The sequence below is a fragment of the Rhinopithecus roxellana genome, chromosome 2 (assembly GCF_007565055.1).
Source record: "Rhinopithecus roxellana isolate Shanxi Qingling chromosome 2, ASM756505v1, whole genome shotgun sequence".
NCBI lineage: Eukaryota > Metazoa > Chordata > Mammalia > Primates > Cercopithecidae > Rhinopithecus > Rhinopithecus roxellana.
The window spans coordinates 141,285,267-141,301,659 of NC_044550.1; the positions used below are offsets into that span (position 1 = coordinate 141,285,267).

Genomic DNA, 16,393 nt, shown 5'->3' on the forward strand with positions numbered 1-16,393 from the left:
TTGTGTTCTAATTTATGCGTTTGAGAACTTTATTCTGCAGTGTCCATAGGCTTCACCAAGCTGTGAGAGGGGTCTATGGCACAAAAAGTTGAAGAATCTTTGCTTCAGTCCCTGGGGTGTGCTTGGTAGAGAGCATGCCTGCATTCGTTCAGGATTGGTAGGAATGTGGGGTATGTAATTGAGATGCTGTCTCTCACCTAAGACTAATCCCATATAGTCAGCAGCACACAGTTTAACAAAACCTCAGTTGCTCTTGTGGGCATTGTAATATATACCCACCATAAAAAAGAAAGGGTTAAACTGCATTCTCTGTAGGCTTTGAAAAAATATACTAAGCAGTTCCCATCTGAAAATATTTAAAATAAAAATAGCCAGACACAAAGTCTTCAGCTGTCTAGAAAATATCTTATAATACAAAAGGAATTACTCCCCGTGTTTCTGGTTTACTATTTTTACAGCACCTGTTTCTTCTGCAAATATTTGTTGTATGCCCACTATACTCAGGCATTGTATTGGAGATTTACAGATTTATGGTGGTTTTCTCTTCTAAGACCTATTTGAAATATGTCTTTCTCATTCCTTAAAAACTTTGAAGTCATTAGGTCATTTTACATTGCAATCATTTATACATTGAACAGACTTATTGAATACTTGCAGTATGCCGGACAGTGTACTCGGCACTTTGTCCTACATAAGTAGCAAAATAGATAGTAATCCTACTCTCTGGGAGCTGACCTAAAAGAAATTTAGGTATTTTGTGTTCTGAGGCTTAGAGGGCTGCCTTGATGTGCCATAAAAACTGCTTGACGCTCTTAAAAATTATGGGTGGCCATTAGTTTAGACTGAGCTCCTCTACTGGGCCCCAGCCAAACATACCAAACCAAAATGGAGTCACTCATGCTAAAAGTGATGTAATCAAACTGAAATGTTAAGAAAGCAGATGGATCCTAGAACAGACCAGTTTTTCCTGAAAACAGAAGATTTCAGTCTACCTGAGGCAGCGTAGCAAGGAAGTCCCTTCTGCTTTATTTAGCCCTTACAGAAAAGTAGCCTGAAGTAACCTGATGTTAACCAGTCAGCTTTTTCTATTCTGTTTCTTTGTTTTCATCTTCCAATACCTACTGTTCTGCCATTGCCTTTTGGGAGCTTTCCTTCAATTTTGTAGAATGGAGTCTGCCCTGATTTATGAATCGTGAATAAAATACAATTAGCTCTATAACTAAATTTGTTGTAATTGCATCTTTTGATACCACTCACAGACCTTGTGTATTTTGTAAGGTAGTGGTTCTCCCACTCTGTTCTTGTGGGTGTTTATGATGTCTAGGGCTGGCAGAAGGAAGGAGAGGGGCATGTTCTGTTTCCTCAGCCCCATTTTAATCAGAACATTCATACTCATATATTTGAGATTTCCGGAAAGTTGAGGGTGGGGTGAGAAGGAGAGTTTTGTTGCCTACAGGGTGTTTGGAAATTTGGTCAAAGGTTTGAACATGATTGGCATTATCTATTGTCTGCTGATATTATAGAAATTATTTTTGTCATTTATTATTCGTTCTGTACTGAAAGGTAGATGGAATAATAGTAAGCTTGTTGCCTCTAGGTACTGTTATTTTAATAAAGTTGGCAGTCAGGTTTGGTGGCTCATGCCTGTAATCCCAGCAGTTTGGGAGGCTGAGGTGGCAGGATCCCTTGAGCCCAGGTATTTAAGACCAGCTTGGACACCATGGTGAAAACCCATCTCTACAAAAAACAAAAAAGCTAGCCAGGCATGGTGGCATGCGCCGGCAATTCCAGCTACTTGGGAGGCTGAAATGGGATAATCGCTCAAGCCTGGGAGGTTGAGACTGTGGTGAGCTATGATTGTGCCCATTATACTCCATTGTACTCCAGCCTGGGCAACAGAGCAAGACCCTGTCTCAAAAAAAAAAAAAAAAAGGAGTTGGCCTTTCCTTACCTTACAAACATCAAGGTAACAGCTAGCATTTATTGGGAGCCATTATAGGCCAGGCTCTGTGCTAAACTTTCACATTCCATATTTAATTTTATCCTCAAAATGACCCTCCAAGGTAGCTGGTAATGTCTCATTTTAATAGAAGAGGAGCCTGGTTCTTAGAGCTCAAGTGGCTTGCCCAAAGCAGTGCTTGCAGCTTATTTCAACATTCCAAGCTACAGAGTTCCCCCTAGGTTCTGTCAGCATCACAGATTCGTGGCTTCAGCTGCCTAGCAGTTAGGGCTGACTTTCTCCTGATAGCTGTGACCAGCAGCGGGAGTTCATCTCTACCTTTTTAAAGGTTGTTCTGTTTTAGTTCCTGCTCCAGATCCCTGGCTCCCTCCGAATGGAATGTTTGTGATCTAGTAAGCAGTATTGGGCTCACTCTCATTTTTGTACTTGCCTCCCTCCCTCAACCTGCACACACTAAACAGTTTTCTTAAACTGAAATGCACTTAGCAGTCCTGGCAGTTTATGCAAAGGTTGGGATACTCATCACACATTTACCAAAATGCTTTATTATTGAGCAGAGTGCCTGATGGATCCTGATTATGCTTAAAAAAAAAAAAAAAAAAAAAAAGAAACTTTGTACTTTCTTTTTGTACAGTGTTTGCAGTTAATGAAACCTATGCCTTAATTACCTATCAGAAAAGAATGAGATGGTTCTAATATGGGTTCTAACGAAATATGCCCTTGATGATAAAAGTTAGTTGCAGAACACTATGATCCCACTTAAAAAAATTGGTAAAGAAATTACCATTAAGTATACACAAAGAACTACACAACAGAAAAACCAGATTGTTAACTGTAGATGTTTCCAGGGATAATGGGCAACTTCATGTTTTCCTGTTTTTCTGTTATGTGGATGTGTATTGAACTAATTTTTAGAAACCGAAGATAATTAAAGAGTGCATTCTGCAGCTGTGTTCAAAAAGGATAGATTATTGAAAAGAGGTGAAACATGAATGTTTGTTTTCCTTGGTTCCTGAGGTTGGCCCTTTTATGCCAAGGCAGGATGCCTCAGCAGCAACTTAACGAGCCCAGAAGAAGGGTCTGACCTGGCTCCCTGGTAGGGAGGGGGAGGGATAAAGCAAAGTGTTCTTCTCCTTGCATCTCCAGTAGTAACTTTCTGTTCAGCAGTAACTGTCTTGCAGCTTCTTGGTTATGAAATGATTGACCTTTCTGTTGAGCCTAACAACACTTCTACTGGTGCTCGTTTGGATTGGAGGCCCCAGGATGCAGAAAAAGGGTGTATGTAAGCGGAGGGCGCTCCAGAGATGTAAATGTGTGCTTTGTTTTCCTCTTAAAGCAGGAGGATAGGGAAGGGAAGCATGCAAGAGCAAAGCTTAACATTTTTCAGTAGTTGCACCAGTTCTGATAAGCTGATCTCACTTGTTGTGGTTTAAATACACAGAGTAAGATTGTAAGGTGCTGGCTGGCTGAGGCTAGTTCTGCCTGGATCTTGGGTATTGCACATTATGTGAGAATTAAGGTTATGATTTGATTTGAAAGACTAGGCTTTTTGCAGCTTCAGTAGCAAGTGTTCAGCAATGTTTTGCTTCCCTGGTGTTTATGTCTGGGTGTGCTTGTGATCCCCCAGCCTGGCTTCTGAGATAGCAGTGCAGCCTCCTGGGGGACATCTCTGTTTCTTGTGGCTTCTGGCCTGAGCCCTGTACAGAGAACTTTTCTTTTCTCCTTAGTTCCTCTGAGGGAGGAAAGCCTTATCTTTTACCTTAGAAATGAAGTCCTGCCCTCAGAGATCTGGTTAAAACCCAAAAGATTCCTTTGCTATGTTTTTCATTGAGGTGGATTCTGTTTATAGGTAAGCAAAGCTGGCTGTGAACCCCAGAGAGCGGGCAAGGCCATGTGACATCTCAGCGGCCCCAGTCATTGGAGCGTGACTCCAGTCCCACTGCAGGCATGTCAGGGGACTGACATGGAGAAGACATGATGCCGTGGTAGAAAACCACGTTTCCAGAGAAGCACAATCACCTCTGAGTGACATATTAGACCCGTGTGTGAGGCGTTGTGTAGATACTTTGCAAATCACCCGTGTTTTTTGCCCTATTTCTTTGTCCACTTATATGTGATTACAGCCCTTTCTCATTTTACACAGCAGGGAGCAGAGAGGGCATGGGAATAAGGTGCAAGCATTCAAACATGAATTGCAGTTTGGCTCTGGTTGTTAAAAATTTTTGATACGAGCTAAATTTTTATTAAATCTCCTTTTTTATGGAGAAAAAAATAGAATCAATTTGGAATCCCAGGAGGCTTTGGTGACTTTTTTTTTTTAATGTATTCATTTCATTAGAGAATTAGGTAAACCTTACATTACACAGGCAAGGCCAAAATAATTTTGCACAGTTAAAGTGTGTTCGAGAAACCAGTCACCATTTAACCAGATTAGACTTCAACAAGGAGATGATAACCTCCAAATCACCTTCATTTAGGAAGATGACATTCCTCCAATATGTGGAAAGACAGTAGATGCATTTTCTTCTCTCTGCCACAGAGGAAGAAATTTTCCCTCTTGAGGGACAACCATTATTCCCGCCCCCCCGCTTTTTTTTTTTTGAGATGGAGTCTTGCAGTGTCACCCAGGCTGGAGTGCAGTGGCGCAATCTCGGCTCACTGCAACCTCTGCCTCCTGGATTCAAGCGATTCTCCTGCCTCAGCCTCCTAAGTAGCTGGGACTACAGGCGCCCGCCACCATGTCTGGCTAATTTTTTTTGTATTTTTAGTAGAGCTGGGATTTCACCATGTTAGCCAGGATGGGCTCAATCTCCTGACCTTGCGATCCGCCCACCTCAGCCTCCCAAAGTGCTGGGATTATAGGTGCGAGCCACCGCGCCCGGCCCAACACTATTTCTTTTTTGCTGCTCTTTTCCCCTTTCCTTTCTTTGGTTTCCCCTTTCCATGAAGCTTCTTTAGTCATCTTTGCTCATCCTTAAGATCCTGATGCTCATCTCTGTAGAATCCAAGAAACCAGTGTCCCAATGAGTGCCGGTAAGTGTTGTCATCTGGATACCCAGTCATAAGTCTGCTTCTTCTTGGCCAAGGGTGGTTCACTAAACAGTGTCACCACTTTCATAGACTTGAAATCAGTAGGCCTGGCGACTTCACCAAATAGCCAAACACTGAGACAAGACATGTACAAGGCATATTCTGAAAGAGAAATTTCTTGAGTGACAAGGAGCTGGAGTCCCTGGTGTTGACTTTCCTCACCCACACCTTGTGACTGGTTTTATTTTAAGAAGGGCAGGGTTTGGTAAATGTTTGGCATCCTATTTGCTTATTTTTTTATTTTATTTTATTTATTAATTAATTATTATTAATTTTTGAGACGGAGTCTTGCTCTGTCACCCAGGCTGGAGTGCAGTGGTGAGATCTCAACTCACTGCAACCTTTGCCTTGCGGGTTCAAGCGATTCTCCTCTCTCAGCCTCTCAAGTAGCTGGGACTACAGGTGCCTGCCACCACACCTGGCTAATTTTTGTATTTTTAGTAGAGACAGGGTTTCACCTTGTTGGTCAGGCTGGTCTCGAACTCCTGACCTCAGGTGATCCTCCACCCACCTCAGCCTCCCAAAGTGCTGGGATTACAGGTGCAAGCCACTGCTCCCTGCCCCTATCTGCTTTTAATGACTTATTTGAAATGCACCCTGTTCTGCGATTTTTGCGTTTCTCTACCCTCTTAACCTCCTTAGTACTTCTGTAGCACTTGCTTTCCACTTTGCTTGTTTAGTCATTTATGCGCTTCTTTATTCCCTCTGTCTAGACAGATTCAGTCTTTTTTGTCTCCATCAGTTTGTTCATCTCTGCTGTAAGCATGGTAGGGATCTGTGCAGTTTGGCTGCCCTTCGTGCTGTTCACAGTTTGCCAAGGGCCTCCATAATGAAATGGATTAGGGTAGGATGGTGCTGTGGGTGGCATGTGGAGGAGGCCTTCCTATGAAGCACTGCCTTCCCTGGGATGTGACAAAGGACAGGTGATGAAGCCAGGCCTCTGGAGTCTGGCTGCCCATTAGAACAGCCAGGGTGGGTCACTTTGAAAACTGAGTGAGTGAGGGCCCCACCTCCAAACGGGCTGCTTCATTGTGGTGGGTGGACCTGGACATCAGGGTTTGAAAATCCTGGCCATTCTCATGGGCAGCTGCAGTTGAGAGTCAGTGCTTTCAGTGAAGGGGCTGGACTTTGAGGACTTTCTTTCTCATCCAGATTGAATATTCAGTGATTCCATGAAGCCTATCTATGTTTATGCTGGCCACCCAGCGTTTTAAGTTTTAAAAACTATTTTAGAAAACCTACAAAGTAATTTTGTATCCTTACAGCGTGATCTTCCTTTTTCTTTCTCACCTCCTCCCACCCTCTTTTAGCTCCTACAGCCATTCGATTACTTCTTTTGTGGTTTCATAGTTTTAAATGTTTGTGGAAAGGTGTTGGTCAGTCAGGAGGTTGTAGTGAACCTTTTACACAATCATTTTGGAGTATAAACTGTGTTTTGTGTTTGCATAGACTATCTCTGTGGGGTTGAAAAGCTACTAACAGCTTATCCAGTTTGCCATTTCAGAACTAGGGAAGCTGAATAATGCTACTTCTGTTTTACGTGGGATGAAAGATCAAGACCGAAAGGACAGAAAGATAAGGCAGAGGGGATGAAAGAGGGGCCCCTGTGTCAGGGGCTAACAGTCATTAGCACTTCACCTCTGCCCAGATGCCTCCTCAGCCAGCTAACAGGGACACCTGATCTCTCCTTGGGAAGATGTAACACATTAATCTGACCTGTTGTCTAATTGTAAGTATGAAGCAGGCATTGAGGCATTAGATCACCACAGTGTGAAGCAAAAGAGACAAGACAGACCTCTGCACAGGAGCGGCCTTCTGTGCCTTCGCCCATGTTTGTGTTCTGGCACCTGTCACCTTATATTGGAAATCACATACGTGTGAGCCTCCTGAAGTCAGAGGGAATCATGTCTTACTCATTGGAGGAGGCATATTCAAATCTTCATGATTGAACCTAGTCCTGTCAGGCTGAACTGCTGCATAATATGAATGTTTACCTGTGTCCTATCTAGATAGTGTCTGATGGTATTTTCTGTTTAAATGATTTAAGTAATAGGCACTCATATTTTCTCAAGTGTTTTGCATGAAATTTAAGGCATGTAAGATAGAGTGAGGAAATACTTGGTTTAATTTCGTTTTTACTCCCTTCCTTTTTACCTTATGACCAACAAATACAAATGACTACTTGTCAGTAAAAACAAACCACAAATCTGTTCCTTCTGGAAAAGGATTTAATAGCATATTTTTTGTTTGAAGTGCTCATTTGAACGCCTTACAATGAGAAAGCATTTCATTTAAGGGAAAAAACACAACGTGTCCGGCCATATTTTTGAAGTCTTAGAATGTGTTACTATCAAATAATGGGAAAAATGCTAGAATTTTCAATACACAGTGCCTCAGATTTATTTAATATTTGTTTCTTACTAGTTGATGAAAAACAAAACAGCAAATGTAAAGTAAAATTACTTTTTATTCTAAATACTCTTTCAGGAGCTCTTTCCTAAATCCTTGTGAATAAAATTACACTTGCAATGTATTTATAATCCTTTATAATCCCTAAATCCTTAGAAAGCAAGTTGACCCAAATGTTTAAATAAGGACTTTATTTACGAACTGAATATTTCTGATTCTCTTGGGATGTCATTATCTGGCTACATATGAAACAGTATTCACTTATGCATGCTTCAGAAACTTCATACATTACTGTGCATTTGTTAGTATGTGAACAAAGAAACTTGTTTTGGTTGTGAGCAAAATGCAGATTTGTTCTCAAAATTGAGTTTTAGTATAAACTCAAATAGGTTGGCAGAAGAAGAGTTTAATTTTTACGTATCTAAATAAGGCCCCTTTCTTCGTTAAAAGAAAATTAAAACCAAGCCCCACACCCTTATTGAATCTGTCCCAATAAGATGCTTTTTGGGTTCTTGTTTGTGCAATAGTTGGTTATGATTTACTTTGTCTGCAAATGTCTGCAAACAGAAATGACGTAGATACTATTGCTCCAACAAAACTAAAAAAAGATTTTCAGCTAAAAGTACCCAGATCATATCAGTGGGAATAAATCCACTGGCCTCCGTGTATTTGCCCTAAAAGGATCTGTGTTTTTGCAGTAAATATTGTAATTGGAAGTATATGTTCTTTTAGACTAAATAAAGTTTTACTTGGGGATATTTTTCTGTTAGGCATGTTTATTTTGGGGGTTTAGTATTGTCTTTCCCCTTACTTATTTTTACTTATCTGTATGAGCAGAAGCTACAGCCAGCTCTCTCAGCCCTCAGCCTATTCTAAGTTGCTGACTCCTTTTCTTGAAGATGGAGTGTCCCCTTTCTGGGCGTCTCTAAGCTCATCTTTGCCTCCCCCCGCAGTCCTTTTCTGCCTGCGATTCCTCAGTTTCTCTGCACCTGAAATGTTGGGGTATCCCAGGGACCTGTCTTGGCTCCCTTCCTTTACTTTCCCTCCCAGATGTGAGCTGCTCATGTCCAGTCTAGAGCCCCTGTCTTGGACTCTAGGCCCACTTACCCAGCTAGATAGATGCCTTTACTTTCGAGTCTTCCTGGTCTTAGCGTAGACAAAAGCAGAACTCGTTGCACTGTCTCCCCAGACCTTCTCCACTCTGCACTCCCTCTGTAAGCTAGTGGCACAGCCATCCGCATAGAAACCTAAGCCAGAGCCCTGGCACCATGCCCCGTCTTCAATGTCCTCAGCCCCCCAGCCAGGGCACCACTAAATCCTGTTGGTCCTGTCTTCCAGAATCTTTCATCCAGCCTTTCTCTCAGCCTTCAGGGCTTAGTTCTCAGTTCAGGCTCTCAACTTGCCCCATCTCAGTGACTGTAAAGGATTCTAACTAAACCTCCTCTGGGCAGGGACTCACTTACATTCATGTCACATTTTTGAATCCCTGGCTCTGGCATCTAGAGATGCCTAGAAAAATGTATAGAAATCAAATGAAGTAAATGACTCAAGTCCTCCTTGCAAATAGGTGAGTCTAGGACAGAGTTATAAAGATAAAGAATTTAGGATTTTACCACGAGTGGACATTATGCCTTCATTTTTTTAGAAAATAGTGCCCCAGAGGCCGGGCGCGGTGGCTCAAGCCTGTAATCCCACCACTTTAGGAGGCCGAGGCGGGTGAATCACCTGAGGGCAGGAGTTCAAGACCAGCCTGACCAACATGGAGAAACCCCATCTCTACTGAAAAAATACAAAATCAGCCGATTGTGGCGGCACATGCCTATAATCCCAGCTACTCAGGAGGCCGAGGCAGGAGAATTGCTTGAACCTGGGGGGCAGAGTTTGCAGTGAGCCAAGATTGCGCCATTGCACTCCAGCCTGGGCAACGAAAGCGAAACTCTGCCTCAAAAAAAGAAAGAGGAAAAGAAAACAGTGCTCCAGGTCCATTCTGGTAGAGGGTTTTATAAACTTACACACAGGTAGAACCCATTTTTTCCTTTAGTCTCTTAGTATACTTGACTAACTTAAAGTAATGTTTGAATGGCATTAGGTTTTTTAAATTATTTGCAATTTGTTGTTGAAACTATATTTGGCAGTATGCCCTTCGCCTTCAAATGTTCTGAAATTGTTAGTCTTCTGATCAGGATCCCAATGATTTTTGTTTTTAGACCTCAATTATCTCCTTTATATCTGTATTACGTGTAACTTCTTGGTGCTTCTGAATGACAGGGCACACCTTACCCTGAGCATGAGAACCTTGAGCTCAATTATGCCTGAATACTAAAACTTACCAGAGCAAGGAGAGAGAGACTTTGGTCTTTGACTAAAGTGTGTCTTTTTAAGATTTTGAGAAAAGGATAGGAGAGATTGGTCCTTGGAAAAACTATCACAGCCTCTATCATGACCAAGTTATGATGTATTCTTCAGTTTCTTCTGACCCTGGGAATCCAGGGAACAGTCAAGTGATCGACTTTGTATCGCCTTTTTGTTTGTACCATTTCCTACTGAGTCACCAGTAAATTATGTGACTTCACACATTTTTCTCTCCCCTTTGATATATAATGAAAGATGTCACTGCTCACTTCAGATGCAGCGGAAGACACAGCATGTAGAAACGTCAGGTATTTTCATAAGCCTCAGAGGACTGAATAAGGTTTGAATTTTCTGTTCAGAGTGGGGTTAGTAATTGGGAAGAGTCACATGACTTATTAAAATAATCTTATATACTTGCTTAGAAGTGTGGCAGGGTTCTTGTATAAATTGATTATTTTTGTTTGACAAATGTTCTTTACAGAAATCACTTTTACCAGGAAAATCTTATAAACTCTTTTTTGGAGAGTCACTATGGCTTTTTTGTTGTTGTTTTGTGACAGGATCTCAGTCACCCAGGCTGGAGTGCAGTGGTACCGTCTTGGCTCACTGCAGCCTCCATCTCCTGGGCTCCAGCAATCCTTCTGCCTCAGCCTCCTGAGTAGCAGGGACTGCAGGTGCACACCACCTCGGCTGGCTCATTTTTGTATTTTGTGTAGAGACGAGGTCTCGCCATTTTGCCCAGGCTGGTCTTGAACTCCTGAGCTCAAGCGATCTGCCTGCCTTGGCCTCCCAAAGTGCTGGGATTTACAGGCGTACACTAACATGCCCAGTCTAACTGTGGCTAAGTTTTTACCAGGCTTCTGTTGTGAACCATTGGCAAAGATGTGAATGAAACCTAGACTTTATATTCTCTTCTCTCTCTCCTCTTTTTATAATTGACCAACAGTTTTCAGGCCTCTGCGTGATGTATGATTATTTGGCAGTATAAAAGTGGGCTATAACCAAGTGAGTGCTAAGTGCAGACAGATGCTTGACCTATTGAAATTTTGGCTATTTTTTTTTTGAGACAGAGTCTTGCGCTGTCACCCAGGCCAGAGTCCAATGGCGCAGTCTCGGCTCACTGCAACCTCCGCCTCCCAGGTTCAAGCAATTCTCCTGCTGAGGCCTCCCAAGCAGCTAGGATTACAGGCACCCACCCCCACGCCCAGCTAAACATGCCCAGCTAATTTTTTGTATTTTTAGTAGAGATGGGGTTTCACTATGTTGGCCAGGCTGGTCTCAAACTGCTGACCTCATGATCTACCCGCCTTGGCCTCCCAAAGTGCTGGGATTATAGGCGTGAGCCACCACGCCTGGCTGAAATTTTGGCTTTTAAAATCATTTAGGTCTCATCAGGAATCAGTTCTTTAAAATATAAAACTTTCCTAAAGATCTTTTGACTCTTTGTAGATAAAATACCTTGAAAGGATAGATCATAATCTTTATGGCAGAGAGATCTTTAAGGTGTATTTGATATGAAATCACAAAGAGAAAAATCTTTCGAGTCATTGGGTTTGGGAATTAAGTCATGAACACTGAATACAAGGATACTCTTAAAATTTAAAACCACCTCCTTTACTGTATGTGTTGACCTTTGACCTGAATTGGAAAGGGGATTTTAAAAATTTCTCTATAATGTTAAAAAGACATTGGGCCTGTGGGTATTGGGCCTTAAACTGAATTTTCCTTACATAGAAAATGGAAAAAATTGGTTTAGGTGTTAGGTCGTAACAAAAAGTAGGCCCTTTTGAAGATTAAATTTATGCCTGCCTTAGCCTTGTTTAAATCCATGCCTGGCCACAAATATTAGTGTTGTGGCTGTCCATCATCTGAGCAGTTGCACAGCTGTTCATTCACTGCCGTGCGGATTCATCTTTATGTCTAATGCTGCTTTGAAGAACCTTCTCAGAGGTTAATGATGAGAGGATGTAGCAGTAGGGACAACACCGTGGCAGATGAGATCTTTTAGTAGATTCTTTTAATCATGATTTTAAACATTAGAAACCAAAAGCTTTATAGTCTCCTTGTGAAGAAGCCCTAGTGAGCATATTTGCTGTGATAATATTAGTCATGAGTTGCTCACTCCTTGATTAAAACCTCCTAGCTTTGTTGACATACTAGTCACTATTCACCTGCTAGGAAATATAGGACTGAGTTGTCATGGAAGGAAATAATGGTGCTGGGATTTGAATAAACAATTTATGGATAATTTCAGAGCCTTTGTGGTCTTCATCCCACCATTTATTAAAGAAGACTTTCCAAAGTATACTGCCATGAGATCTAGAATAATTGAGTCATGTTTTGTGAACCACGTTGGAGACAGACTTCTCTGGGAGGCCACAGCTTCTCCAGAGGGGACCTTTAGCTTTCGAGTGGGACCAACCTGGGCTTGAATACAAGGCCTGCTAGGTTGGGCTGTTTGTATCCCGGGGCTGGTGGTTGAACCTTGCAGGATGCTGCGGGCATGTAAATCCTCTAGCGCAGCCCTTGGCATGTAAGAGGTACTTCGTAAGTGTCCCCCTTCTCTTCCCTGTGCAAGCTGTGTGTTCACCTCCCGTGGAAAGACATTCCTAGTCCCCTGCTGTGGGCTCCTCCCCCAGTGCTCCGCAGTGGAGTAGCCAGCAGTGCGCCCCGAGAGAGCATGGTGCATTCATTCCGTGAGTGCCAGCCACACTGCATGTTCCAAATAACACTCCTCCCTCTCTCGGCAGGTGCCTGAGATCATCAGCTCCATCCGTCAGGCGGGGAAGATCGCCCGGCAGGAGGAGCTGCACTGCCCTTCCGAGTTCGATGACACGTTTTCCAAGAAGTTCGAGGTGCTCTTCTGCGGCCGCGTGACAGTGGCGCACAAGAAGGCTCCGCCGGCCTTGATTGACGAGTGCATCGAGAAGTTCAATCACGTCAGCGGCAGCCGGGGGTCCGAGAGCCCCCGCCCCGTCCCGCCCCAGTGCCGCGCCCACAGGGAGCCAGGAGCCTGGTCGCAGGCCCATGCGCAAGTCTTTCTCCCAGCCCGGCCTGCGCTCGCTGGCCTTTAGGAAGGAGCTGCAGGATGGGGGGCTCCGAAGCAGCGGCTTCTTCAGCTCCTTCGAGGAGAGCGACATTGAGAACCACCTCATTAGCGGACACAATATTGTGCAGCCCACAGATATCGAGGAAAATCGAACTATGCTCTTCACGGTAAAATATCACCCAGCTCGTGCACAGCCCCAGTCTGCCATACGCGTTCAAGAGAAAATCTCCTTTACGGAGTGAAGATTCTTAGTCAATTGCTTTTGATTTATGTGTGAATCCATATATTTTCATGCTGAACAATTCTATTCTTAGGATAAGATCCTTCCTTTAGCCATAAGCCTTTACAGTTATCAGGGAGAAACAGAGATCCATCTCATGCCCATGTGTCATTTTTATCTCACCCCGTAATTATAAAGACACCTTTTCAGTGTGGAAAGAACAGTGAAAACGTGTAAATAAAGCCAGCAGAGAGATTTTAAAAATAAATATGAATTTCAGAGGATATATTTCAACAGAATCTTTTAGTTGGAAAACACCCTGTCTACTGTTAATATTTTTATTTATGAAACATTTACCCTTTGCTAATCAGGATGAGTGGCTTTGTGAGTGACATTATATTTGAAATTTATACCCAAAATGAAAATTTAGCCAATTGCTTACTTTTTTTTTAATAAGAAAAAAAGTTAAATAGCCAAATGCTAGAAAAGGACTGGATGGGGGTGGCAGTGGCTGTCCCAGGTGGGTGGGGTTCCTGGTTCCATGCTGACCCGGGCTCTTCTGAGTGGGTGTGCCCTCCCTGGGAGCCCCCCGGGGCTGAATGGATGAGGTGTGGAGCTGTCCCAGTAGCGAGCCCGTCTCTAACAATGGAGGATCTAGTTTTTTCCTTGGCCTCCTCTTTGACTTAATGCTGACTGACATTCTGTAGAGAACAAAATTACCTTAAATATAAAGTCCCCTTTTTGTGTCTAATTCAGGACACAAGTGAGATGGCCAGGGGGTAAAAAACCGGCTACCTAGGTTAGTGAAGTGTGGATGTGTGCCGGTTTAAAACCGAGGGGGTGCACCCAAGGGTAAATAGGGCTGATGTTTTCATCTTTTGACCATTAATCTAGTGTACCGAAAAGCGTAGTCAGATTTGTGCTTTAATTTGTGATCTGTGTCTTTTAAAAAAACTTCCTTGGTGACATTGAGAAAGCTGCTCCCTGCATTTATTTATAAGTACTAACTGTTTGACTGCTGTGCTAACGTCCCTTGCCACATGCTGGAAATGCAACCGTGAACAAAACAAGTATGGTCTCTGCCCACATGGAATTTAGATTCCAGTAAAGGAGACAGGCAACTGAGTGCACAAATAATTATCTAATTATAATTGTGGTAAATGCTGTGGAGGAGAGGTACAGGATACCGGAGAGCATTTCCCAGGCTAATCGGGAAAGGCTTCTTTGAGAAAGTGATTTTTACCTAACACAAGGTTTCATTGTGGCCACCTGGGAAGGTCTTCTGGGCCCACAGAGCAGCAGATGAGAAGGTCCTAAAGGCAGGGGTGGCGCCTGGTGCCTGGAGAATCCCAGAGGCCTGAGTGCCTCCTTTGCTCAGCATTCTTCCCTCAGTTGTTGCGGTCTTACCTCCTCTTGCTTCCTCTAGGTCTCTGCCTGAAATGTTGACATGGAGGAATAATCGTATCAGTAAGGCCAGTAGCAACCTCACTTCCAGGTTTTTTGCTTTGTTTTTCTCCATTGCACTTTCACCATTTGATACAATTACAAATAAACAAGTAAAACATTTTATGTCCCACATGCCCCCACGAAGTTAGGCTTCAAGAGGGCATGGATTTTCATGTCTCTGTTCACTGTTGTCATTGCTAGTGCCTAGAGCACAGCTGTGCTCTGTAGACACCTGTTGGGTGAGAAATAAGTCCAGATGGCTGCACTGGAAACAAGGAACGATGGTGCATAGAGATGGGGCTGAGCCTGGAGGCAGCCCCACAAAAGCTGTGTTCATTAGGCACAACTTCATGGGTCTCGGTCAGGGTTTTGTTTTTTATCCTGAAAGGAGTGGGCAGTCACTGCATGCTTTAAAACACAGTGTGAAATATCTTTGGCTACAGAGCCAGGATACTTGGGGGAGGGCAAGAGTAGGGTGGGGAGGGGAGTGAAGCTGTTGTGGTAGTCCAGGTGAGAGATAGTAGGGTTATGAAGTGCAGTGGGAATGGAAGAGACAGACATGCAGAAAGTCAAATTAATGGGATGTATCATCCTTTGGATGTCATGGGGAAGGAGAGGGATCTCAGGAGCCCCACCCAACTTTAGATTCTGACTTGCTCTTTTCAACCCAGCCACAGCCAAATGATAATGCCTTGGAGCCTCTCACCTTATGAGATTTTTGAAGGTTATTTTTAAAAACAAGTAAGGACTATCTTCACTATGTAGGTAAAGACAGTGACTTGTAAAGAGGCTAAACATACTCCAAATAGATAGATATTTATTCGTTATTTACAAATAAGGAGGATATTGTGTTGGCTCCTATTCTAGAGAGACACAGTCTAATTTAGAAAGATGTTGCATGTTAAAAATGAATTAGTTTTTCATCATCCTTGCTCTCCATGGAAGGATGAGAGTAAAAGGCTACCTGCCACTCTCTGCTGGCTGAAATACAGTTCAGAAACAGTAAGTGTGCAAAAACAATTCAGAGTGCAGAGTCCACGCCCCAAACAGAATACATGTTTCTTGGGCTCTCTCACTGAGAATAGAATTCCCTTTGACTTACACCCCAGTTTCCAACAAGCTTGTGTATCTGATCTGTCTTTAACATCAGAATGTAGAGTGTTTAGAGGAGGAGATGGGTCTGGGAGTTAGAGTGGCAGCATCAGGATGTGACCACTGACTTCTTGGTCCTGAGGATAAACTAGAGCTATAGAAACCAACTACACTGAAACGCAAGAAGCTTAGCGCTCCGGAGACATGGAGTCTAAAAGGCAGGCTTTCACAGCCTGCAGGGGCATGTGCACACACAGTAGGATGAGTATTGCAACACAGCAGTCTCCTATAATGCATGTCTATTAGCATGTCCCAAGGCAGTAAGAGGATTGTAATTGATGCTCAGACTCTAACTTGAAAAGGCCCAGTCACTAGTGTATGTGAATGCCTCACATGTAATATGTACTATACAAATGGTAGATTATTTTAACAACAATTTAAAAAGACTTGTCAGTAAAAATCATTTCAAAAGTATCTTGGAAGCTTTCAAAGAGTAGATTCTGTTTTCTGGAAGGTTCACTTATGTGAAGACCTCAGTTTTTAGGGGATGTGTGGATCTTGAGGCCTGTTGCTAACTTTTGGATATCCGGTTCTTTCATCTCAAGGAAGACTGCTGTCTTATGTAGGTGAAGGCACTGATAGATGTCCAGTGTGACCTGAAATCCAGAGGATCAGAGGGAACCTTTGAAATGATTTTTACAGTGATAGAGTCAGAATTTTATAGGAGCTTGCCCCTTTTCTTTATTTTTATAGGTCATAAAACGAGAAAGTTTGA

The 16,393-nt window shown here is 42.9% G+C and overlaps 1 protein-coding gene and 1 pseudogene across 1 annotated transcript in view; one reads left to right on the forward strand and one right to left on the reverse strand.

The window, feature by feature from the left end:
- Nucleotides 1-16,393, forward strand: part of TBC1D1 (TBC1 domain family member 1) — a 243,683-nt gene that overhangs the window by 105,598 nt on the left and 121,692 nt on the right. The window contains 2 exon segments of the mRNA XM_010365815.2: nucleotides 12,562-12,798; nucleotides 12,800-13,027. Of these exon segments, the coding sequence (XP_010364117.2) occupies nucleotides 12,562-12,798; nucleotides 12,800-13,027 (465 nt within the window).
- LOC104664358 lies at nucleotides 4,850-6,881 on the reverse strand (annotated as a pseudogene).